This window comes from Cryptomeria japonica, unplaced genomic scaffold (genome assembly GCF_030272615.1).
Source record: "Cryptomeria japonica unplaced genomic scaffold, Sugi_1.0 HiC_scaffold_87, whole genome shotgun sequence".
Classification (NCBI taxonomy): Eukaryota; Viridiplantae; Streptophyta; class Pinopsida; order Cupressales; family Cupressaceae; genus Cryptomeria; species Cryptomeria japonica.
Window position 1 is genome coordinate 336,107 of NW_026728909.1, and position 13,049 is coordinate 349,155.

At 35.8% G+C, this 13,049-nt stretch overlaps 2 protein-coding genes across 2 annotated transcripts; one reads left to right on the plus strand and one right to left on the minus strand.

The window, feature by feature from the left end:
• Window positions 1-6,938: 6,938 nt before the first annotated feature.
• LOC131864497 (pathogenesis-related thaumatin-like protein 3.7) lies at window positions 6,939-7,960 on the minus strand. Its single transcript, XM_059215267.1, has 2 exons — window positions 7,894-7,960; window positions 6,939-7,791 (listed from the first exon to the last, which is right to left on the minus strand). The coding sequence occupies exons 1-2, from the start codon at window positions 7,958-7,960 to the stop codon at window positions 7,166-7,168; spliced, it is 693 nt and encodes a 230-aa protein (XP_059071250.1). The 3' UTR covers window positions 6,939-7,165.
• A 2,365-nt stretch (window positions 7,961-10,325) lies between these two features.
• LOC131864471 (pathogenesis-related thaumatin-like protein 3.7) lies at window positions 10,326-11,109 on the plus strand. The gene is made up of 2 exons (XM_059215242.1): window positions 10,326-10,392; window positions 10,484-11,109. Exons 1-2 carry the CDS (start codon window positions 10,326-10,328, stop codon window positions 11,107-11,109), a joined length of 693 nt encoding a protein of 230 aa, XP_059071225.1.
• Window positions 11,110-13,049: the final 1,940 nt, after the last annotated feature.

A 13,049-nucleotide genomic window follows, 5' to 3' on the forward strand; every position in this document is an offset into this window, starting at 1 on the left:
GGCGAGCAGATGAGCCGACCTTCTTTCACCAAAGTGACCCTCCTATTTCTCCTTTTCATGCAGGTTATCTTTCACCTAATCTCATAGTTCTTAAAAGATGAAAAATCAGACACCAATAATATCTATAGGTCCATTGCTATTGTATCCCATCCGTCGTATGATCAGGAATCATTAACCATATTGTTGTGTTGGTATGGCCACCTCTAGAGTAGCAGCTCTGACCTCTTCCTCATCCTTGTATAGCCAACTAAGGATGTCTTTCCCTTATGATTCATTTGCTAGTGTGCCCAATTGGATAAATTTTCCATCAAACTTGGTGATGGGTTGTGTTGATTGATGTGTCGATGCAGAAGGTTGTCCATGAGATTTTGGTGATGTTGGTAATTTTGATAGACACATGGGTTCAAAATAGTATTCTCCCATGCCTTGATCTTTGATTTCAACTTTTGTTTGAAGTCCATGGATAAAGACTTGATTTTTTCTTGATGATGATCTAATGCTAAGGAAGCTGGAGCTTTCCTATTGTGTGGAACTAGGCTGTCTTGAGCTGTCCCCATAGCATTGCAATGTTGAAAAGGATTATTATTGGTAGATATGGAGATTTCCTGTCCATTATATGGGAATTTGACACACTGATGGTATGTTGAAGGCACTACTTGCATTTCATGTATCCAAGGATGACCCAATAGAATATTGTATGTTAAGTCTATGTCTAAGACTTGGCACATAGTGTCCCTTTGTATCAGTCCTACCTAAATAGGTAGTATCACTGTTCCTTTAGATGACTTGTCTTCATCATCATAGGCCTTGATGGTGATCTTTTTGTTTGGATCAATAGACTTCTCAAAGAAGCCTAATGCACGGATAAGCTTTAAAGCACATATATTGAGACCAACTCCTCCATCTATTAATACTCTTTTAACTCGATGTTTGTAGACTAAGACTTTGATATGAAGGGGAGTGTTATGTGGATGACTCAAAGAGACATTATCATGTTGGAAAAGGTGAGTTTATGAGGCCCTGTCATATGAGCCACCATGGCTTGGAATTTTATCAATGTCCAGATCTTGAGGAATGTTTGTTTCAACCAATGCTTGTTCTAAGATATCCTTATCTTTTGGTGAGAACTTGAGCAACTCGAGTATAGATATTTGAGCAGGAGTTCTCTGTAGTTGATAAACCAAATCATATTGAGTATTGGGAATAGTGGTGGATGTTGATGTATGCCCTTTCAAGACGCATTTTTGAGCTTTGGTTGTCACATTGATTGATGCATGGTCTTGTTTGTCCTTGATTTTTATGACATTTATTTGGTTATCATCTATCAATATGTGATTGATGGTGTTGTTGTACAGGTGATTTATACAAGCTCCTCTTGTATCATTTGATGATGGAGCTCCTCCCTTCTTGTAATTTGGAAGAGGATTTTTAAAAGCATCGTGGTCACCGTTTGTTTTGAGACCATCAACCATTAAATCACCTCTATTGATCATATCCTGACCAATATTCTTAAGCCTCATGAAATCATTTGTGTGATGTCCTTTGTTTCGATGAAAATCACAAAAATACGAATCATTCCACCAAGGTGGTTTGACCTGGGGTTCAAAGTTGTTTATGGTCAGTAATGTGATAATTTTGTTCGCCAGGAGTTCTCGAAATGTCAATTCTAAGGTTTTCCCTAATGGTGTGTAGATGTGTCTATTTGGGAAAGTGTTGGTGTTACCTCTTTGGTTTGTATTATTCCCTCAGTTAGCCTTGTTTATTGTTGTTGCCTTGGGTATTGTTATTGGTATTTGAAATTGAAGGTCCTTGATTGGTATTTTGTGGATAAGTGTTAGTGCCTTGATTAACACCCTTTTGATTTTTGTTAGATTGTGGATTACCTCATAAAGCTAATACTGGTTGTTTGGACTTCATATCATTAGCATCAGCTCCTCCATCATTAACAATGTTTTTGTTTCTTGTCCAAAATCTTGATTTGTCTAAAGTGTTGTTGTTATTTTTATTGTTAAAGGAGTGAGTGTTGGATGAGTTAATTCCTTCCTTAAATAACTTCAATGTTCCTTTCTTGATGTAGGCTTCCTCTACTTGGATTCCATTTTCTATCAACTTGGTAAAAGCTGGTATGCATTGGAGCTTGAGTTGATAACACATCTCACTATTTAGATTGTCAATAAAGATCTCCATCTTTTCCTTTTCAGGCATGTCTCGAGGATATCTCGAAACCATACGTCTCCAACACTGAAGAAACACCATGAATGTTTCATTGCTTTTTTGTTTGGTGTTGCATACATCCAACATGGTGATTGCATCCTAAATATTATAGGAGTATTTTGTGATAAATTTGTTTACAAACTCATCAAATGATCTGATGGGAAGTGTAAGTTTAGACAACCACTCCATTGTTTTCCCTCCCAAACTTCTTGGGAATAGTCTCATTAAGAATCATCGTGAGAAAACTCTAGGCTTATGGTACAAAATTCCCGAACATGATTGCGAGGATCACTTTTAGCATCGTATTTGTCGTACTTTCGCATATCTGAATTTGGGGGAAAAGGTATCATGTTTAATCTCCTGTCAAAGGAGTAAGGACAGATTTCATCCAAGGAGTATCGCATTGTGGTCCCTTGTTGCATGTTCTACATTTGCCTTTGCAGCATTTGGATTTGTTGTGTAAGAGTGACCATGGGTGCATTTGTATGTCGAGGGAAACCTTCCCCCTTTCATTAAGATTATCCTGAGGTCGGCCATGGTTGTGTTCGGGGGTGTTATTTTGTTCATGCATGATTTATGGGCCATGTGTTTCTTCTTCTATTTTTTGGTCTTGATAGGCATAATTTCTAGACCTTGTTCTAAAAATTCTTTCAGCGACATTCCTTAAGTTTTCGGTATTAAAATCTTTAGGAAGTGTAACTCCTTTTCTAGTTAGCATGAGCATATATTTTTCCTCGTTTGCTTCAATAAGTCTTTCCATGAGCCTTTGGAATGAGGGGTTTTCTTGACATTCTTGGAGTTGTCATTCCTAAGTCACTTTGCTCAATGATTTGAGAGAAAAGACATTGACTTGAGGGATCATGTTAGATAGAGAACAATGGAACATCCCTTGGGAAGTTGAGCTATTCAATATAGCTCCATAACTTGCACCAAGAGTCCCATTGGTGTGTGGATCTTTTGGAACCTTAATTTTACGTTTCTGTACACCACATTTCCTGCACACATTTGTGGCGCCCACCATGGGGCCGAACCCCATTAATCTTATCATTTTTTTTGTAGGAGCAATATTGCAAGCACGTGGGAAAGCTGGTTTAGCACATTGGGACCTTTCTTTAGTGCGTAGAAACATTAGTTAGTGCTTCTAGTATACTATTTAGTGAAGACCTCTCCACTAGCACATTTAGACTTTTTGTTAGCACCTGATATTCTGGTTGTATTCTATATCATCATAACGCATTCGACAAACATAGTAGAACATTCGGTAACCATCTTAGCGCATAGAAGTCATTTTGTAGCACATTTTCATGTTTTTGTAGTGCATCTGCACGTTTCTGTAGCTCACCTGTGCAATAGTCTAATGCATAGCTCTAACAAAGGAAAACGCAAAACTGTAATCGAAGAAAGAAAATTTTAGGCTTGTGAAGCCCACCCTCAGAATTTGATTATTTTGCTAACTGATTTTGTTCAGGTTCAAACCTTTTTCTGCAGGAGCAATAGGAGTTAGTTTAAGTTTTTCTTTTCTTTCTTTCAAAAGTTAGTTAAAAAGAACTCACCCTCTTTTTTATTGCAAAAGCTTAAAATAAACCTCATAAGTTCTTTGGGATGTTTAAAATGAACTTCATACTTTCCTTTGGTATTTAAAACAAAACTTCATCTTTTTCTTATTGCATGGGTAAAAAGAACAACAAAGAAAAAAATTTCATTCTTCCAAGTTAGGAAAACACTTCGTTCGGGTTTTAAAAGAACAACAAATTTACTTTTCAATCAACAAAGGTAAAAAGAAATTCACCTTCCTTTGGTGCCTAAAAGGATTCATTTTAATTTATTGCAAAAGTAAAAGAAACTCATCTTTATTTTGTGCAAGGAAAAAGGGAAAGTTCTCACTTATCAACTTTAATTTTGTTGACCAAAATCACGATTTCTTTTGTTGACCAGGATTTCCAATTTTTTGATAGAAAATCATTGCTATAAAAGGTTAAAAAGAACACCATACTTTTTGGAGCAAAATCTCCAAACAGAAGTTAGCAAATCATTTCTTTGAAAGGTTAAAAAGAACACTTGAGTGCCTTGTCTCGAAAGTGGAAAGTATATGCTCTCCCCTTAATTGGGTGACCAAAATGCCAAACCACTCTTTCATGCTTTCTTCATTTCAAGCAGTTAAATCGTTTAGCAAGCCTGTCATCCCGAGTTTCTCTTAGAGTGCCATTTAAATGGTCGGTGAGAAGGGAATGACCTAATTTCGAGCCCCATGGTGGGTGCCAGAAATGTTTGTGGGAAATGCAGTGGTGTACAAAAACATAAAATTCAGGTTCCAAAAGATCCACACACCAATGGGACTCTTGGTGCAAGTTATGAAGCTATATTGAATAGCTCAACTTCCCAAGGGATGTTCCATTGTTCTCTATCTCACAGGATCCCTCAAGTCAATGTCTTTTCTCTCAAATCACGGAGCAAAGTGACTTAGGAATAACAACTCCAAGAATGGGTGATGTTTGATTAATTTACCATGATTTCATTCCTAGATATGTATGATATTGAATCTATGATGATTTTAAACTAGTATGAATTTTATGTTATGATAAAGATTAGCAATCCTCTCCTAACAATATATACTAGTCTAACATGGATATGCTATGATATTTAAAATTACTTCTAAAATGCTATTAAGATGATTTTATCAAAGAGAGGCTAAATGCTCAGTAAAATGACTATAGATTACATGCATGAAACTTGGATATCTCAAAATGAGAGAATGAGAGCTCTATTTATAGGGAAAATAGGGAAATGGATGGTCAAGATTGGATAATCTTAACAAGGGCCAGGATTGAAAGTTATCAATCCATGTTTACAATTCTCACCAATGAAATGGTGACAATTGTCAACAAGAGGTTGCTTGAGAGGAGATGAAATAATAATTAAATGCTTGAGAAGACATGATGGTTACCTTAGGAGCTAAGGGTTAATGTTAGGTTAGGGTTATCCATTGGATAAAGCTTTTACCCAAGCAGTAAACTCTTGTGCAAGGGTTAAAGGGATAACCAAAGTTAAAGCCATGAATGTTTTATGAGACCCTTGGGTTAGATGAGGGTTGAGTTAGAGAGAAAGTCTCTAGCCATGAAAGAAGGTTGAGTTAACCATTAATGGTTATGAAGACTTTGAGGGTTAACTTGTTGAGGACATAAAGCCTTTAATAGTTATTGAAGACTTTGAGGGTTTGAGAAGTGACTTCCCTTTTCTTAGGGATGTGACAATAATTAGGAGATGGATTAGGCTAAATTAGAATTGATTAGAATAATCTAGAAGGGGTTTAGGGAGGCAAGTGGGAGATGTAGGAAAATGGAAGTGGAGGAAAAAGGAATTTAATTAAAATAAAACTACTTTATTTCAATCAAATAGATGCAACTTGCATAAATACAAGTGAGGGATTTAAATAAATAAATTAGAATTATTTATTTGCAAGGATTAATTTAATTAAATGTAAGTTTAATTAAAAGGGGAGAAGGGGGAATTTAATTAAATAAAGTAATTTATTTAATCAAAGGCTAGAAAAGGCTTAGGTGAACTTAATTAAATAAATTGAGTAATTCATTTAATCAAATAGATGAATATAAAGAATTTAATTAAATAGAAGAATGAGATTAAAATAAATATTAAATATTCATTTAGGAAAGTGGTCAGATTTATACGTCTACAATAATTACTATCATATCACCAATAATGTGATAAAGGCAATTTGTATGTAATATATAGTTACGGAAAAATTTCTCCCATCTTATTATTATAGTTTAAAAATTTTAAATATGTGTATATCCATGCAAATTTATTAGAATCCACTATTATGGATTGAGTTGATACAATATGTATTGGAAAGTAGATTAGTTTTGTGTTGAGTATATTTATTTATTAATTCTTACTCTATCTTATTAGCACCATATGTCCTTGTCACATCAAAGAGTGACATATCTTACTACAAACATAAAATAAATACATAATGAATACATATTTCAAAATTAGAAATATATAACAACTTTCAACTAAAAAATATAAAATTAATTTCAAGTAAAATGAAATAATCTTTCCAAATAAAATAACTCATAACATTTAAATAAAAATAAGAACAAGAAAAAAAAAATGTCAAGTAATATAATTTTAATTATTGTAAAGTAATTTGGCTCATGGGTTCCTTTCCCTATTGAGGTGGTTGGAGATAGGGTGAAGAACTGATAGTGCTAAGTGCAAAAGTGTGTGGACTTCTTAAAGGCCTCCATTAATGTAGTGAGTCTAGATCATGTCAACTCGTCCTTTGCATTCACAAACAACCAAAAACCTAATCAAGATATTCCAAAAGGTAATAATGTGAAAATTGAAACTTAGTTTCTCTAGTATGTTTAGTTTGAATGTAAAGCTGATAAGAGATATTGGATGTAGCTACTATGTAGGATTTTGTCTACGTAAGTAAGAGTAGAGATGCATTCTGGCCCTATTTTAGATTTGTTATTTAATTGAAAAATTTTCAATTTTTAATATATATGGAATGCAACACCCAAAAGTAGCTAGTTTACAAAAAAATCAATTGTGACTCAAAATTTTATTTGATGAATGTAAATAATCTATATTTTAAAATTAAGATTTATAATTCAAAACAAGTAAATATCTGTACTATTTGAATATATATATATATTTAATATATTAGAACTTAAAATGTTAAAAAGATAACTGCATATGGATTAGCTTTTCCTCATTACCCATTAAAATACCGATGGAATTTTATTTACAATAAACTGTGATACTTGGAAACTGGCATGTATACCTTACACCAACCGATGGCTTATTTACATGACTCTACCAAATGATAGTTTATGCCACCATATATCAGATACTAAATACACGGGTGATAAGATCATAGCTGATTATTTGGAGGTTATAATGACTATGATGATCCTATATATATCTAGGGACAGAATACAATACTATAGTCGGTGGTACCAGAGGGGCAGGTGAAAGTGCTGGAAGAATCGTCCTTAGCATAACTGTATGCCTGTGGGCACTGGTTCTTGAACATCATCGAGTAGTTTGTGGCGGGGCAGTTCTTGACATAGGAACCTCTGCAGCAATACTGGTCAGTTTGAAAGACAGTACAGGCACTATTGCATCCACCATTCACCTTCAATTCAGCAGGGCAAGCAGCATTCACGTCGGCTTTGCATGCAGGGGCAGTGCACTGTCCATTTGTAGGATTGATGGAGAGAGGAACGTTGAAGCCGTCAACCAGGGAGACATCGTAGAAGTCCTGGTTGCCATCTCCATTTAGGGTGTACTCGACCAGCGTGGTCGGAACGCCCCCCGAGACTTGGCAGCTCAGTTGGCCGTTGCAGTCACCAGTTTGACAGGTTCCTCGGCCGCTCCCATCGAAAGAACAGCCAGTTCGGCCCCAGAATCTTGCCGCCTTTGTCCCTGCCGGCACATCGACGGTCCATGTCTGACCTTGGTCAAGCTGCTGCCCTCCTCCTGGTAGTCCTGCCGCCCAAACTGTGTACCCGCACTGGTTTCGTATATCAAACTTAACTGCCCACGCCTCTGCAACAAAACATACACACACAAAAATTATCGTAAGGCCTAGAGAGATGTATATACCATTCAACAACCTACAACACGTATTATTTTACCAACACATCTTACGTTGCATATGTAAAGATATGGCCAGTCCAGCCACAAGAACAAGCGCAAGATCTGATACCATCGCCATTATACCGTCTGAATTGAACGATTGAATGAAGATAGATAGATTGGGTATATGAGGAGGGATTATTCATTTATATAGAAAAAGATCGCTCCGCCGGTCATGAAGGAAGCAACAGAGGAAGGACCCGGCATGAGAAGGCTAGTATCGTACGCATTCCGGTTACAGAATTCAAGCTTGCATTTATAACATGACTTGACTTCAGGTAAGAGCTGCCCAGTTTCCAACCGTAAGGGTCATCAATATTCAGATAATAGCTGTAATATTAAAGACAACCAAGTTTCACAACAAATCAAACCAACAAAACATAAATAGCCATATGATATGGGAAAAAAAGGATGTTGGATTTAGTTTCATTGAACTTTAACTCTAAAGTAGCCAAATAAATATATAAGGACTTCCTAAAGTTTATTTTTTTATTTATTTTTGTAGCCCCCACCAATATTGTATAATAGACAAATTAGATATGGGACTGAGCATTAAGACTTCTATTTGAAGACCAACCCTAGATAACACCCTTGGCCCTTCAACTATTAATAAATAATTTAGAGCCAACTACCTTAAGAATAAATATATAACGGGGTGAAGGACTCCCTTGTAAGATAAAATAGGACAAGAATGAAATATTGAAAAAAGAATTTAATATGATCTAACAAATATATTTTTCAAATTACCAATATAAACCTGTAAATTGGGAAAGAAATCTAGACTCCTAAAGAGGAATTGCTTATCTACAAAGAGAAAATATTCTCAAGGAGTTTCAAGCCTTTTGCAAATAGGGAAGGGTTGCAAAGAAGATGTAAGGGAGTTTAGATTACTTTCTTAGAATTTCTTAGTCATAGTTAAAATTTTATGTATGATTACTTATTTTTAATCTCATTGTTTGAAACTAAGTATATACAAAGAAAAAAAATCCTAAAATAATCATAAAAAAAATCTCTGACTAGAAAATTTTAAATATTTAGAAAATATAGTTGTCCTTTTAGATTTGCAAATTTCTAAAAAAAACTTGTTCCCCTAGACCTAATCGACATTTCAAGATATTCTTATTTCACTATTGATAATAATTTAGTCTATTTTTTTAAATCATAAGTTCATATTCCACTACTTATTTAACATTTTTATTTGAAAGCAAATAATACCTATTTAAAAATTAAACCAATTTTTTGAAATTATTATAATATTAGTTACAAAAGTCAATTAAAATGTATATTTTTCAAATATTAAATTTTAAACTATTGATATGTTGAGTATTAATTAATAAGTTGTAATCTCACTTTTAATTATCGACAAACTTGAAAAATTTATAAATACATTAATAAACATAAAATTTTAAAAATAGATTGAGAAACATTCATAAGAAAACAAAGTATATAATTTAGAAAAATGGATCAATCAAACAAAATATCAAGTTTAACCAAAAGAAATTGTAAGCTTTTCCAATTTGATTCTATGAACTTAACATCTTCTTCAAATAATTTTTCTACAGTTTTTTGTTTGAACATTATTTATTAATAAATTGTATTCTCACTTTTAATTACTAATAAACTTAAATAAATTTATAAATACATTAATAAGAATAAATTTAAAAAATAGATTTAAAAACACTTATAAGAAAACAAAATATATAATTTTTAAAAAGTGGGTCAATCAAACAAAATATCAAGTTTAAGCAAAAGAAATTCTATGAAGTTAAAATCTTTATCAAGATAATTTTACATCTTCCGATTTGATTCTTAGGCTACCTTGGCTTTTCAAGTCACTGAAATAGTTAGGATCAAAAACTGGCCAGCTGTTACCTAGAGTCATTTCATGTATTCAATGCAGGTTTGAGTTCTGATAAACCAGGGCTCTCGTAGCATCCACGGCTTCTCAGCCGGGTCCATGCTAGTTTGCTTCCTTCTGAAGTTATTACGGTCGGAAACTGGGCAGCGGTTACCTGAAGTCAAGTCATGCACTAAATGCAACCTGAAGTCAAGTCATGCACTAAATGTAAGTTTGAATTCTAATAACAAGGGCTTTCGTACGATGCATTGACAATTCTATGAATACAATACATGTTACACATTTTATGCATATAATACATGTTGCATATACATATAACTGCATCTAGATGCATCTTAGAATCTTATTCATACAATGCATGTTACACATCCTATGCATATAATGCATTTTACATAGACATATAACTACATGCAGATGCATCGTAGAAGCTGGATAGAGGGTGCCCTCGTACGTCACACTACTGCTCAGACTGAGTCCATGCTTCCTTCGTGTCTGCCCGGGAGATCTTTTCCTATATAAATGATGAATCCTTCTTCATATACTCAATCTATCCATCTTCATTCGACCGTTCAATACAGACGGTATAATGGCAACAGTATCAGATCTTGTGCTTATTCTTGTGGCTGGACTGGCTATATATCTTCAGATGCAAGGTAAGCTGTATTGGTAACATAAGAGTTTTAGATTGAATACACTATATATCCGAGGTTCACAATAATAATATGCGTGTGTTTTTTGTTGCAGAGGCGGCAGCAGTTAAGTTTGAGATAACGAACCAGTGCAGGTACACGGTTTGGGCGGCAGGATTACCCGGCGGAGGGCAGCAGCTCGACCAGGGTAAGACATGGACCGTCGATGTGCCGGCAGGGACAAAGGGAGCAAGATTCTGGGGCCGAACCGGCTGCTCTTTTGATGCGAGCGACCGAGGAACCTGTCAAACCGGTGACTGCAACGGCCAATTGAGCTGCCAGGTCTCGGGAGGCATTCCCACCACGCTGGCTGAGTACACCCTCAATGGAGATGGCAACAAGGACTTCTACGACGTCTCCCTGGTGGACGAATTCAACGGTCCTCTCTCCATCAATCCTACAAACGGACAGTGCACTGCCCCTGCATGCAAAGCCGACGTCAATGCTGTTTGCCCTGCTGAGTTGAAGGTGAATGGCGGATGCAATAGTGCCTGCACTGTCTTTCAAACTGACCAGTATTGCTACAGAGGTGCCTATGTCGACAACTGCCCTGCCACAAACTACTCGATGATCTTCAAGAACCAGTGCCCTCAGGCCTACAGTTATGCCAAGGATGATACTTCCAGCACTTTCACCTGCCCTTCTGGAACCACTGACTACAGTATTGTATTCTGTCCCTAAATCTATATAGGAGTATGCTCATCTACATCCTAATAATCAGCTATGAGTGTATCACCTCCGTATTTAGTATCTGATATATGGTGGCATAAACTATCACTCGGTAGTCATATAAATAAGCCATCATTTGTTGTAAGGCGTTAGATGCAATTTTGAAGTATCACAGTTTACTATAAATAAAAGTCCAATATTCTAATGGGCAATTTGAAATAGGTAATTCATATGCAATATCTTTTTATAAATGTCTTTTATTATTTTAGTAGGGAAGGGGTCCTAAACCCTTACAAAAAAAACAAATAAACTAGAGAGCAACGACACAATCGCTGGCATCGGATAGCCAACACCCCAGAAAGCATAGAAACAACTCTCAAAAGTAATAAAACACTAACAATACCCACATAACTAAACATAATAACCCTCTCCAACTTCCTACTATCCATAATACAACTACTAGCATATAACTAAAAAGAGTTCATAATAGTATCAGAGTACTTAATCCACATGAAAACACCCAACATAAGGCATGCAGGCCTGTTTAGATAAAAGTCCATGTTAAAACTAATACTATCATCTTTTGAAATCAACCCAGACCAAAAAAAAGCACCAACCCAATAGCATCCTACTCATCCTTGATGACGTTCCATTCCCGCACAAGACACTACATCAGTTCCTTCTAGATCTTAGGTTACAACATGTCCTCTTTCTGCTCCTCTTGCAGGTTGACATCCTTCATCTTTTTTGCTTTTTTCTTCATCTTTCTCTATCTCAAGACAAACCCCATAACGACATTCTGCATAATTCATCAGTAATAGCACATAGGGAATTCAAGGCCTCTCCCATTAGCTGATGTCCTTGCCTATATTCGTCCATCTTCGCTTTAAGGTTCATGACCTTAACTTGTAGGTTAATTATCTAGTTTTGCTATTATTTGATGCTAAAATTCTCCTCCTCGGTAGGAGAGTCCTGAGAACAGGGCACCATTTCCACATCCTAAAAAAGTATTTTGAAGCAAGGATTTTTGTTTCGAATCAACCTTGTCCTCTAGAGAATCACTTAAACCCTTTGAATCCTCCTTACTGTCCTCCCCTTGTTCCTCCCCTTCCACCTGAAATTCCTCATCCTCCCCCCCTCCTCACTAGAGCTCCTGAGTTGTCATCATCATCAAGGGTAAAAGCCTTTGCCGGTTCAGGGGAAACATCTTCGGTTTCAATTTGTTTTTCTTGTCTTTGGCGAGCAGATGAGCCGACCTTCTTTCACCAAAGTGACCCTCCTATTTCTCCTTTTCATGCAGGTTATCTTTCACCTAATCTCATAGTTCTTACAAGATGAAAAATCAGACACCAATAATATCTATAGGTCCATTGCTATTGTATCCCATCCGTCGTATGATCAGGAATCATTAACCATATTGTTGTGTTGGTATGGCCACCTCTAGAGTAGCAGCTCTGACCTCTTCCTCATCCTTGTATAGCCAACTAAGGATGTCTTTCCCTTATGATTCATTTGCTAGTGTGCCCAATTGGATAAATTTTCCATCAAACTTGGTGATGGGTTGTGTTGATTGATGTGTCGATGCAGAAGGTTGTCCATGAGATTTTGGTGATGTTGGTAATTTTGATAGACACATGGGTTCAAAATAGTATTCTCCCATGCCTTGATCTTTGATTTCAACTTTTGTTTGAAGTCCATGGATAAAGACTTGATTTTTTCTTGATGATGATCTAATGCTAAGGAAGCTGGAGCTTTCCTATTGTGTGGAACTAGGCTGTCTTGAGCTGTCCCCATAGCATTGCAATGTTGAAAAGGATTATTATCGGTAGATATGGAGATTTCCTGTCCATTATATGGGAATTTGACACACTGATGGTATGTTGAAGGCACTACTTGCATTTCATGTATCCAAGGATGACCCAATAGAATATTGTATGTTAAGTCTATGTCTA

Excerpts from the sequence above, each read along its gene's own strand:
- LOC131864497 (XM_059215267.1), bottom strand. The coding sequence starts at position 7,960 with ATGGCGATGGTATCAGATCTTGCGCTTGTTCTTGTGGCTGGACTGGCC. Across the intron at positions 7,792-7,893 it reads CATATCTTTACATATGCAAC|AGGCGTGGGCAGTTAAGTTT; the intron begins GTAAGATGTGTT and ends GTTTTGTTGCAG.
- LOC131864471 (XM_059215242.1), top strand. The coding sequence starts at position 10,326 with ATGGCAACAGTATCAGATCTTGTGCTTATTCTTGTGGCTGGACTGGCT. Across the intron at positions 10,393-10,483 it reads TATATATCTTCAGATGCAAG|AGGCGGCAGCAGTTAAGTTT; the intron begins GTAAGCTGTATT and ends TTTTTGTTGCAG.